Source organism: Oenanthe melanoleuca, chromosome 1, assembly GCF_029582105.1.
Source record: "Oenanthe melanoleuca isolate GR-GAL-2019-014 chromosome 1, OMel1.0, whole genome shotgun sequence".
Classification (NCBI taxonomy): domain Eukaryota; kingdom Metazoa; phylum Chordata; class Aves; order Passeriformes; family Muscicapidae; genus Oenanthe; species Oenanthe melanoleuca.
This window is the reverse complement of record NC_079333.1, coordinates 88861814-88875378: the sequence shown is the minus strand read 5'-3', so window position 1 is coordinate 88875378 and position 13565 is coordinate 88861814. Positions and strand designations below refer to the sequence as shown.

The following is a 13565-nucleotide window of genomic DNA, read 5'->3' as shown; positions in this document are numbered from 1 at the left end:
GGTATGATAGACAGGTACTTTGAAGTTTTGGTTCATTGCCATATATATTTACTAATTGTTTCAGGTATATTGCACTTCATGCTTACATTTGCAACATTCTGAATTATTTCTGTAGGTCTCTATGAAGCAGCCTTGGTGCAAAATTTTTCATAAAAAAGATTAACCTTATAGTCTTCTTATACTGGATTTTTGTAGTCCTATAAAAGAAGCCCCAAATGTGTTTGTCTGGTGTAATCTGTTATTTCTAAAAGCATCTTTTTCTTCTTTACATCCAAAGATTTATTCTCTCAAAATTTTTGAATATGTGCTTTGCTTCATGATGTTTATGCTCTCTAATAAGATATTTATGTCATATATATTGTACAAAGATTGACAGAATCACTTTTGTTTTCTTGGAAACTATAGTTATCTATCTCCTCTTTTCTAATTATCTGGAATTTCCCATGTTTCTCATATTTCAAAAATAATTAGGTTACTCCTTCAAGAAAAAAAGAATATAACAGAGGGAAGAGGAATGAATGAATATGTATCCTTTATATAAGGGTAAAATTAATCAAAATTCCATCCTATACTTTGCTTCTCACTGATTTTATGTTTTCTACTGAAAATTTTTCAGGCAATCTCTCTTCTGTAGATAGGCTCTTTAGGTGTTTTCAGCCCTCACTTGATAGACTTTTCAAATACAAACATGACCTAACCCACTCTTCCCATCCTCCTTAAATCCAAACAAACAGAACTAAAAATCATGAGTTTTAAGCATAAGTTTGGCAAACAAAGTTCATTTCTTTTACATACTTCAGGTATCAACAATTAATGATTGTCAAAGAAAGAGAAAAGGAAGTATAGAAAGGGAAAAAAGAGACTTTACCAAGACAGCACAACCTGAACCTTTATGATGGTAATTTTTGCATTTCTTCTAGCACAAATATGAGACACAGTTTAATTTTCATTGCTGCCTTTTATTCACTACCTTTTGAATAGATCTTTTTAAGTCATACCAGTTTACCTTGGAAAACAGAGTACATTGTAGTAAGCAAAAGAAAGAGAAAATAAAACTACAACATAATGGATTATACTGACAAGAGTGTTACTCATTTTCCCTGACATAAGTTCTGTTTGGATATTTAAAACTTGAAAGTACATAACTTATCAGTATCGTAAAGCAGTTACCTGCCAGCCATATGTGTTTTTTATTTTTCAAGCAACAAGACAAAGACATGGAAAGAAGGAGCTTCCTTCAGGAAGGATTTGACTTGTGGTATTAGAAACTATCCTCTTACTGAGGGTACTGGATTGCAGTCAGTAGCTACCTTTAACTTTATTTTTTTGTGTTTGTTTCTTAATTAGGCAAGAGAGAGACCTGAGAATAAGAACAGCAAAACAACCAACCAACAAAAGTAGTTCTGTGGCTTCAGTTCAAAGACATCTTTTATTAAGCTATTGATTTGGAGCTGCTTGTTTTTCTGCCCTTTGTTCTTGCCATGTTTTTCCCTTAGTGTCTTCTATCACACTGTGCTATTGCAATTGAGTGAGTTGTGTTTATTCCAGTGCTTAAAGATTTGCTGTGCATACAGAACTGGGAGTACAGCCCTACAGCCCATTTGTGCACACTCTGTGTAAATCACATAGTGTGCTGAGCCTTAGAATATTGCTGTGGGTTACTGTGCCATAACCTGACTGCAGAATATTCTGTCTTGGGGAAAAACAGCCTGCTGGATCTTGTCAGCTGTGCACTTAGGGAGGTGAGGAAGAAAATGATTAGATAACATCCTTATCTGTGAAGACCCAAGAGAACTGTGTTTTCCCTATTCACAAGCTATTGGCAGCAGTATCTACTCCAAACAAACAGAAATTTCTCTGATAGAGCACATCATTCGGAAGCAAAGGAGGAGAGGTCAGAGCACATTTCTGCAGCACCAGAGAATCCTGGCCAGTCTGTACATGCTCACAGTGTGAGCCTGTCTAGCCAGAAATGTCTTTCTTCTGTTTATGCCTCTGAAAATGACAAGTTAGGACAAGGAGGGTGCTAAAGGAGAAAATGGATCTTCTCTCAACTGATGTCATGTGGGTGGGTGCTGGGGAGACCTTCACCCTGATAACAGTGTTCACTCTCTCAGCTTGTAAGTAGAAGAGGTTTTGCATTTACTTCATAATCAACAGTACATTAGCCTTGACATGGCAGTGGAGTGGTATTAATTCAAATTAGTCCTTTAGATCTCTCTGGTTTGTATGTTATTTTGGATACCTTAGTGAAGGAGTTGCTCTAGCTAGCCTTGAAATACTGTGGGGGTTTTTTTTAGCTTCCTGGCTATGAAGGAGATTTTATTTTTATTTTATTAGATGTCTAGGCTGGAGGCAAGAGCATTGTTATATTCAGTGGAAAGACATGGTGGTCTTAGAGTGCACAATTCATCTGACCTATTATAAGCATCAATATTAGAGTAAGGAATATGACACCAGAATACTCAATTCTACTGAATCTTAAGGAAGTCTAGACCAATAACTTGCCCAAGTTAGCTGAAATGTATTTAATAAAGCAAGGTAGCACTGAGTATGCTTTCTGGATTCCTTAGGATCCTCTCTAAAGCCCTACAAATACATTCTGCATTATCTACTAGGGCAAAGTGTGTAACCTGTCTGGTGGGAAGAAGCCTGGTACCTTATTAGAATTGTTCATTCACTTCAGAGTAAACTAGGGCTGGAGAGCTAGGGGAAGAATTCTCTGTAAGGACAAGTTTCTAAGGCTCCCCAGATTGCATTTCCCCAGAAGCAAGTCCCGTTGTTGCAAGTAATTCAAGTTTATCTATAAAAGCCTGCACTGTAATTTCCCTATTCTTGTTACTAATTTCTGTCATAAAATCTGAAAAAGAATAAGTTATTTTGTTATTCCTGAGATTGATTAAATTTAAGGTGATGTTAAATTATTGTGCCTACATGGAAACACAAGGTCAATCCACAGTAAAAAGTATCTGATACCCAAAAGATATTTTGCATTTTGATAATGTCACATTTGAAAGTTTTTATTTCTTTCTTTATATTTGAGTTCATTTTCAATTCAAATGAAAAAGTTTTGTTTATTTTTTTTTTCATTCATTTGAAACTAAGTACAGAAGAAATTATGTAAGCTTATGGTTAGACCATGTCTTCCATCCAAGACAAATCTGAGCTGCCATCAACAAGTGTAGTCCTCTTATTCCCATTCATTCAGGAACTTCCATTAATTCCCTGGCATTGACACAGGTATATGTACAACTGGACTGAGAGTCAAACTGAGGACCATTGTGGCTGGAAAATAGCTGCAAACTTTGTGTTTTTCTTATCTTTGTACAAGAAATGGTTGAAAACGGTTGATAACAGATGATAACATAAAGGTACTTTTTCATTCTGGGTGCTTAGCCAGTAGATTTGAACCAGGGATAGGACAAATAAGGAAGCTCTCTTAGACCCTCTGTTAGTTACTCTGCAGGATGAGTAGCTCAGTCAGACAAGGAGGCATAAAGGGGAGTTTCCTCTCAGTCACCCAGAATGAAAGTCTGGACTTCTCTGAGCCCATCTGTGGCCAGTGGAGAAAGGCACCTCCAGAGGGCAATGTCTTCTCATTTTGTCAAAATATCTAGAATGCATAGAACAAGTCACCCTGTGGCTTCACAGACTGTTTTGAGAACAAGGTGACTAACTCAGGCTAGGAGCTCAGCTTTTCAGTGTCTAAGAGGGAAAAGCAGATCACCTTCCAAATGTCCTGCTGTATCCACAGAGGAATTTCATGGCAGAGTTAAATTTCCACAGCTTCCTCTTTCTCTACTACCATATCCCATCCACCTTTTCTGAGATAGAGCTTGCTTTAACAGAAAGAAGGGGATTGTGGACTCTGAATAGACTTCCAAGATAATGTGGTGGAATTTCAGAGACATAAGGAGCTGAAGTAAAATGGCTGGATCATTTTTGTGTGGCATCCTACATAATACAGATTGTAAGGAATATTTGGCTATTCTTGAATCCTATCATTTGCATGTCTTTAAAGAAAACTTGAGCCAAACTTAGAACTTCAACCTTTTAAATTTTAATTTGGCTTTGTGTCAGGAGAGAAATATGTTTCCTTGGGTTTCTTCTGTAAGGGAGTTTCAGGCTGACCACTTTTGCAGCTATTTCTTCATGCATTGTGAGTCAATGCTCAGTCATCTTTGCTTCAGTCAGCAGTTGCTAAGCTTCCCATCAGTTGTTTCCCTAACACCTCTGATGTTAGATTTCCAAGAAAAACCTGTTGATACAAGTGGGAAAACAAGGTGACCCCAGCCTTAATAGAAACCCATAAAAGAAATGTCTTTTTGACCATACAGCTAGTGGAATATTGGGAAAGTGCTGTCCTCGGTTTTCTAATGCTGATCTGGTGTGTGAGACTAAATACAAGCATCTGTGGTGAAGTTTTGGATCCTTCTTACCAGCAGTCCTCCAAACAGATCCTGGGCACAATTTGGGAACTAGAACAGGCTAGTGACCAGTCAAAGAAGGCAGCTTAGACATAGTTATACTCTGCTGAAAGGGGACAAAGTTCAATAGAACATAGAAGATTACATAAGATTAAATGCATAAATAAATCATCAGACTAGGGTTTTGCCAGATGGTTTCCATGCCAGAGAAACAGTCCCTCTCACTTTCCATTTACTAGTATAGACTTAGCCAGACAATAGAATATTTCCAGAACTGAGGTACCAAGGGTCTGTGCAGCTGCACAAAACTAGAAGTCTAGATAAAATTTGGACCTATAGCAGTTTACCTGCAGATGTTACTCCAGAGCTGCCACAGCTTCTGGGACACTTGAGGTCCCTGCAGTCATTCTAGCAATGCAGCTTTGCCTTCCACGGTGTGCAAGGGCTCCCAAGACTGCACAGTTTTGGATTGCAGCAGTTATAGGTGAATTCAGCTGTTAAATAAGTAAGTAAGTAAGTAAATAAATAAATAAATAAATAAATCGTCAGGAAATGTAATTAGCATACAAACTTCAAAACTTATCAATTTCACTGGGAGTTTAATCAAATGTGACATGTTTACAAAGTGTATATCCTTTTCAAAGCCTGCCTTTTTGACTCATTACATGCAGTCAGATCTAGACAGAGGAATGCCTCCAATAAAGTATAGTAATATTATGTAGCATTAAGATGTATAAAATTAATCCATTTAGTAATAAGTTACAATAAATGTAATAAGTCCAAATAAATTTGAATTTTATACTTTATTGGACTTTGTATTACTTAAGTTTCCTTCCTTGATACTTGTATCTGGTACATCAAAGAGCCCTTTAATATCCAGCATTTTCTGTCTTGGAAGGTACTCAATGCTGTAATTGAACTTCTTTCCAGTAGTGTAAACTGATCAAGTTCCTGGAAGTCTCTTTGCTACATGACTTTCTGTTCAAAATGAAAATTTATTTCAGACTGATGAAAATAATTTTTGTCAGTGTCACTTTCTTATGTATTTCTCTTCAAGAAGCATGAGTAGTATGACACATACTGAAAACACATTTTCCTCCTTTCAATGACCCAATTCAATCCCAATGATCTTGACTGGGGAAGCTTTTCATTCCTTTGGCATTGATTTACAGTGAGGCATCCAAAGAACTGACAGGAAACAAATTTGGGTTTTAGACATCACTGTTATTAACCAAGGTCATGTCTAATAATATGTAATATTTAGAGTGGTTTGCCTTCTTGTTTTCTTCACCCTGATCAGAATCCCAAGCTTCCAGTTTGGATATCAAAGTTTTGAGAGTCAAAGGAAAACTGACAATTTCTACAAAGATGTCAACCAGGCCAACATTAGAGTAACTCTACTTCTGCTGATTTTTCTAGGTATAAAGATCTGGCTGATACAGCAGTAGGAGAGAAGAAGAAGTTGAATGCCAAGGAGAGATGTCGTCTTGTTCTTCAGCAGTGTAAATTACAAGGCTGGCAGGTTTGTGATCTACAAAGCAATTAAAATATCTTTCTTTAAACAAGCTAGCAGAGTCATTTCCATTGGTGGCAAGCCACCAGATCTTTTGCAGCAGTGCATTCTTTTGACATTTAATATATGCTTAGGTAAATTATCAAACTGATTTTCAGGGTTTTATGAGTAGCTGTGATCATTGTGTAAAAAAATCAGGGTATTCTTGTGGGAAGAAAAAAGATTCAATTAACCATGCACACTATGTAAATTTTTATCCATATTTTTTGAAGGTATTTGGTATATACATTTTAGTGGTTGAATGGCTCCTGAACAACCTTACATATTTTATTTCTTTAAAATCCAGTGCTAAATGCTCTACTGTCATAGCAGAGCAGACTTAAAACAGCTAATTAGGATTTCCCAGGTAGTCAGTACATTTGTAGGTGCCTGCATGCTGACCCACAGATACAGCAGAGAACCTGAGGTTGCCAAACATCAAGTAAAGTTTAGAGAAAAAAACCAAAAAAGTACCAAACACTGAACATGAAATTATCAACTCTCTATCTTGTCTCCTTATCCTATTTATATTTTAGTTAATTCTCACCAGTATGAAGAGTGCAAGGTGGATGACTCCACTTGTCCAGAGTACTCAGTTATCTGCTTTGGATAGCTTTGTAATTGAATAGGGCTGATTGCTTTAATATGTGCATTTTAAAAAGAAAAGCGTGTTTCATTGCATAGGAGCTATTAAATAAAAATGAAGCTTTCTATGGCTTCACATACAGAGCATTCCTGCAGGCAGTGTGAGCTTCAGGTTCAGGCTTTTTTCCTGCCTAGCAAGACTGAAATCTATTACACAAGAGAGCTTCCAGACAATTTCAGGGACAGCTGTGAAGTGAAGGGATTGGACAATGGTTAGGGCACTCCTATAGGCTTCTTCTGTTTAAAGAATGGAGTCTTCTAATTAATGTGTGACCTCTAAGTATTAGGATGCCCAGAAGAGTTTCTGCAAGCTGTTTGTAAAGACCAAGAACTAAGTCAGAATATGTGCTGTGGGTATTTCTCAGTGGCACAGATTCCTTAGTAACAACAGGAACAAAAGTTGGTCCCCACTGGGCTAGGAGCACACATACATAATCACCTGCACTCACACACATAAGAAAATTTTTATTTCATCAAAATACTGTTTCAAGATGCAGTTAAGCTACCAAGCAAAGCAGAGGGCTCATATAGCCCCTCTCCCTCAATAGAAAAGACCAAGAGACTGAAAAAAACAACAATATTAAACTAGACTTGCTTTTCCTACTCAGGTGTTGTAAGTTTGCTCTGATCTATGTTTGGCATCATTTCCACAAGGTTCCCTATTGAAAAAAAACCCTATCATTAACATCTAGAAACTGTACCTTCGTTTACAAGTACCTGGAGATGAGAGAGCCTCTCACCTTTAGAATGGGGATACAAGCTTGACATTGGACAAAAGCTGTGTAACAGTAATTGTATAGTGTGCTCCAGTCATGAAACACAGAGCAGGATGCCTATGAAGTTTATTTCCCCAGAGAAGAACCATTTTTACAGCACAGAAGAAAAGTAGTTGGTCTTGAGCCTAGAGCTCAAGAGTAATGATTCTATAGTGACAGGCATTTGAAAACAAGCTTGAAACCTAGGAAGACAAAAATTTTAAAAGGAAATCACAAAACAGAATCCTTCTATCATGCAGAGGACTGAAGCTTGTGATCTCAAACAGACTTTAGAAGTTCTGACTCCAGAATCTCATTAACTCTAGGAGAAGCCAGGTGTGCAAAACTACAGCAGTGCATAATGCATTATCCTTCACACCAGAAAGGCACAAAATTCTTCAGACACTGATAAGTTAAATGGAATAGGAGGCTTTGGGAGTGAGAGTTACACCATTGTCACTCAGTGACTAAGAAGCACATAGGAACAGACTAAGCTGCAATAGAAAAAAGGTTTGAAAAAATGAATGACCTTCTCCATACACCTTCTTCCAGCCACAGAGAGGTATAAAATACAAATGGAAAGATGAAAAGTGTAGGTAAAAATTTAAGAAGAAAATTCATTCTAAATCAAACTTCTTAAATGTCCAGTGAATACCAGCTTGGTACCAACCTATTTTGGTATAGGTGATTCAAAACCACATACCTAACAATCAGCAGTAGTGACTAATGTCTGTGTCACATAATCTCTCTCTCAATTATCTTTTTGATTCATTTGATTAATCATGAAAGTTGAACTTTAAATAACAATCTAAATGAAGAAACTTACACAATCTGCATTTGTCACGGATGCTCTCCTCTATGCTTTTACAGCAGAGGGTTCTGAAAAAAGTAAACATTTAAAAGGTAGAAAGAGGGAGGAAAAAAGGAGAAAGGAAAGAAAAAAGGAATTAGGAAGCAAGGATTATGTCAGCTAGAAAATTCAGAAGAAAGGAGTCATCTCTAGTGCATTACTAAAAATCATCCAAAAAGCAGGGGGTTACACATATAACCAGTTTATTCAGCCACTGTTGCCAGCAGTAACTACTTCAAATGAGTCACTGCTGGAACTGAAAATCTATTTGTTGCAGGAGTTCATGAATAAATCAAAAAATTGTCTTCCCCAACACTATTACATGCACTTCCCTAAAGAGCTGTTGCAAACTCAGGTGAAAAAATGAACCAAAAGGTGGCTAAAACACCCTCATCAAAGCTAATGATATTTAGGAGAATGCAACACAGATCTGAAATCAACCTTCTGCTTATATGTCATCCTCAGAAGATGAAGTTGCCAATAACCTCAAGGGCAGAGGGGGGAAAAAGAAAGATCTGGACTTTTTAGCTGAGTGAATCTGGATGATACCTTATTTAACTTTCTTCTGATAATGTACCTCAGCCTCCCATTTTGAGAATGGTGATATTAACCTGGGGGAGGGAAAAGTGTTCTGAATTAAAACCCCTGAAAATGAGTAAAGAAAATGGTATCTTTGTATTTATTTCCTGCTGGACATCTTATCTTTTCCTTCTCACATAAGCTATGTTTGAGGAGTGTTTTATTAACCTTCAAAACAACAAAACTCACACCCTAATCACAGAACATTTTCTTTCTTCTCTGTAAATACTGCAGTCTGTTTTCAAATAGACAAAAGGTGCAGGAGATCCAACACCAGGGTCTGATTTTGGTTTATTTTCTACTGTTTAGCAGAGCATAAGAGCAAACACTATTAGGTGGCCAATGTCTTGTGCTTCTTCACCAGCTTATGTGTTAGAATCACAGAATAATTAGGGCTGGAAAAGACCCCAACATCACTGAATTCAATCTTTGACTCAACACCACCACATTAACTAGACCATAAGCACTAAGTAGCATGTGAATTGTTTCTTGAGCACTGCCAGGTATGGTGACTACACCATCTCCCTGACCAACCTGTCCCAATACTTCATCACCCTTACAGTGAAAAAATTCTTCTTAATGTCCAATCTGAACCTTCTCTAGCACAGTTTGAGGCCATTTCCTCTTGTCCTGTCACCAGTTTTCTGGGGGAGAGGCAGACCCCCACCCTTCTACAACCCCCTTTCATTGTAGCTGTAGAGTGATAAGGTCCTCCCTGAGCCTCCTTTTTTCCAGGCTAAACAATGGAAGCTCCCTCAGCTGCCCTTGGCCTTTTTGGCCATCTGGGCTCACACTGACTCACGTTCATCCAGCTTTCAACCAGCATCCCCAGGTCCTTTCCTGCTGGGCCACTTTCCAGCCATTCTGACCCAAGCCTGAAAGGTTAAATGGGTCTTGGCCCATTGCTCCAGCCTGTCCAGATCCCTCTGCAGAGCCTTTCTGCCTCCTAGCAGACCAACACTCCAGCCAACTTGGTGTCAACTGCAAACTTACTGGGAGTAACTCAACCCAAACCATTGATGAAGACATTAAACAGGACTGCCCCAATACTGAGACAATATTGGCCCCTTGGGGAACCCCACTAGTGACTGGTCACCAGCTGGATGTGGAACCAGCCACAGTCACCACCACTCTTTGGACCCAGATGTCCAGCCAGTTTTTAATGCAGCAAAAACTGCACCTGTCCAAGCTTTTCCAGGAGAATGTGGCAGACAGTATCAAAGATTTACTGAAGTCCAGGTAGAAAAACAGCCTTTCCTTTATCCACTAGACTGGTCACCTGGTTATGGAACAAGATCAAGTTGGTAAGGCAGGACCTGCCTTTTCGAAATCCCTGCTGGGTGTAATGCCCTGATTGTCCTGTAAGTGCTGCATGGTGGCATAATCTTCCCTGGGACTGTGGTCAGACAGGCCTGTAGTTTCCCAAATCTTCCTTCAGGCCCTTATTGTAGATGGGCATCACATTGGCCAAGCTCCTGTTGTCTGGGACCTCCCTGGTTAGCCAGAGTGATGATAAATGATGGAGGAGGCCAGAGTGAACTCTTCCACCAGCTTCTTCAGTGCCCCAGATCAACCCCATCCAGTGCCTCTGGGTGTCTGACTGGGACAATAGGTCACTTAATACTTCCTCTTGGGTCACAAGGAGTCTATTCTGTTCCCCGGCCCTGTCTACCAGCTCAGGTTGCCATGAAAATAGCTAATCTTTCTGTTGAAGACTGAGGCAAGGAGGGCATTAAATACCTCTGCCTTTTCCTGTTTTCATCCAAAAAAAGGATAAAAAGGATGGAGATTTTTCTTGGGCCTGTTGTTAATGCATTTATAGCAACTATTTTTATTATCTTTCCCTGTTGGCCAGATTGAGATCTAGCTGAGCTTTTGCCTTTTTTCTACATGATCTAGTGACATCCTTGTACTCTTCCTATGTTGCCTGGCCCTTCTTCCAAAGGTTGAAAACTGTCTTTTTTCTCTGATTTCCAGCAAAAGCTCCCTATTCAGCCTGGCTGGTCTTCCCTGCCAACTTGTTTTTCATCACATAAGGACAGAAGTGTTGATAGCTTTATAAAATATTGTTGTTCTTTGGGTAAGCTGAGCTGGAGATAACTAAACTAGGACAATAAAATAGTGGTTTCATTGAAGCTGACATACCATGCAGTTTCAGTCATGCACTTAAATACTGGAATTATGAAAGTGCAGAGCTACTAATGAAAGGCAATTTTTGCATCTTGACTCTGTGTGCAGTCTTGATAAGGTATTCTTTCAGCTTAAATATATACTTGATCACTACAAGCTTGGCTACTTGCTGTGACTTTTAAGCACATCTGATGTAAGAGAAAATCAGATTGCTAAATCAAAACAAGCCATTTCTACTCCAGGCAGAGAGAAAGAAATAGACTTGTTTAACCCCTGGAGGAGTCAGTGAGGTGATATTTAGTACCTTTAGAGTTAAATTGAGCAGAAGTACTGACTGGTCCATGTAAAGCAGAAGAATCTCCTGTCCCCCAGAATAAGTGAAGGTCTTTATATTAGGAAATCCTCATTTTCAGTGCTGTGTTCATTTATTGTCACACAGTAATGCATTAGCTAAGCAAAAACCTACTGTCCCAATGGTATGACTTAATTTGCAAACATTATCATGCTTTGGGAGAAGCATGGGCACCAACAGTCCTTGGCTCTTTTTACTGACATAAGGAAACTTTCATTTGTTTGGATTATCATTCCTCACCCTGTTAAGCTTGCAAATATAAATTCAATAAAAAAGAGTTAGCTCATAGCTTACTGAGCTTTCTCATCAAAACTTGGAGCTCTACATTTTGTTTAACTAAGGTCAGTAGTCTGCAGTTAACCCTTCTGAGTTACTTCAGATGGAGCTTGCTGAAATGCAAACTAGTACCATACCAGAAAAAAAAAGGAAACATCAATTTAATTTGCTTCTACTATAAAGTGCATCTGTTAAATGCATGCACTCCAAAGTTCAGACTTCACTGAAAGTGAATATTTCAGCCTTTGACTGCTAGAAATGCTTATCTGGTTAAATGATAGCAATCCTTAAAAACTTCTAATATCAGCTTTGTCTTATCTTACCTTTCCAATATTTAGCCTGCTTCCTCTAACCCACAGTGATTCCTTCTTATCAGTAGCTTTAAATTCTGAACACAAGAGATCACTCATTTGTCATAAAACAAGACAAATCTTAAGTCTCTAATTGGATGATCCAAAGACTCATCAGGTATGAAATAAGCAGTACAGGACAGTCAGTTAATAAAGCTCCAAATGAGGTAGTTGCTTGAGATAGATGCTGTGTTAGTGCCAGTTCACACTTTCACAACTACAAACATTGCTGAAGCTGTTTCAGGAGCCAGCAGTGTTTGTGGAGAAATGATCTTTGCCACTGTGGAGCTGTATTATCAAACTTGCAGTCATGAGTGTTGAAACAGAGAATAAGCCTTCAATATGGAGAAATCCCAGAAAGCCATTTAGAGATTTCACATTCTTCTGACACTTCCAGAACTGCAAAGGGAAAACAGGATCAGATCCACAGCTCTTACCAGTCAGAGACAAAATCATGTTTTTCACTGTTCTATGGGTGTTTCATTTATTTGATTTGATAGAGCTGTCTTTAAGTATTTTTAAATTTCAATGTACCAGTACATAATATTAGCACACTATGGTCCTTTTTGGGAAAAAGTATATTTATGATTAAATAGCAGAATGTAGAACATAAGTGGCATATGATTAAATCAGAGGAATGAGCAGAAGTGTATTAAATCACACATATGTAAATTTTATGCTTAGTTAATCTTTTAGGTTATTTTTTAAACAGAACAGTTTATTTTGGCTTAAAATTAAAGTGGTCATGCTATAAAAATTGCTTTGTACCTGCTATGCTGAAGTACTGGAGTACTTTGCAAACAATCTAATATATAAGGAATTCTTAACTTTTTTCTTTCCCTCAAGTAGGAAAACTTTAGAGCTCATAAATTTTATGCTAGTTCATTCCTTTTTTATTTAGTAATTTTAACTGAAGTCAATTTCCTGTTTGTTTTGAATATCTCACTTTAAAAAGTCAACTTTATTTTAGGCAATTAAAAAACAAAATCCCAGGGGGTGAGGGGGTTCATACTAACTGAAATTGTTAGAACACAAGCAATTATTTTCCCTCATGCTTTGGATTATATCAGTAAAAAGATATTGTCCCATCATTTTTTTGTTTCATCTTGTCACTCCATTGCATATTGCAATAATTGTCTAGTTGCAGAAACCACTAGAGAGTGACTTTTGACCTCACCAGTACTCCCAAAGGACTGGCCTGGGCCAGGCACTGCCCACAAGCTTTCTCAGTGACTTTGTGCCACACTAGATAGATCCATGCTTCCCTTCAGGCAGAGAATAGGACAGATGGTTGACTTTGATCTCAGGATGCTCACAAGCTCTCACTCTTTCAACACAAAGCTCTATTTTTAGTTGATATTTCTGTGAAAAATACGTAATTTTTCCTCTAGAATGTATTCCTTCCTATCTCCATCCACCTTTCAGGTTTTACTTAGGATTTCTAGTCTTGCTAACTCAATTTTCTTTATGATATCTTTTGCATCTGAGATCTGGATTCCATTCTTCCTCTCCCTCTCTCCTTTCTCACCTCACCTGCCTCTTGACACTTTTCTAGATAGTTTGCTTCATATTTGCTCCCAGTCTTCATCCCTTATTTGTTTGTGATTAGTTTTCCAGTCTCCTGCCTTGGGGCTTCCTCTGTGTGCCAT

At 38.1% G+C, this 13565-nt stretch overlaps 1 protein-coding gene across 1 annotated transcript in view; it reads left to right on the top strand.

Moving 5' to 3' along the window:
- Positions 1 to 13565, top strand: part of MYO16 (myosin XVI) — a 358267-nt gene that overhangs the window by 294434 nt on the left and 50268 nt on the right. Inside the window, 1 exon segment of the mRNA XM_056502322.1 lies at positions 5847 to 5949. Within this exon segment, the coding sequence (XP_056358297.1) occupies positions 5847 to 5949 (103 nt within the window).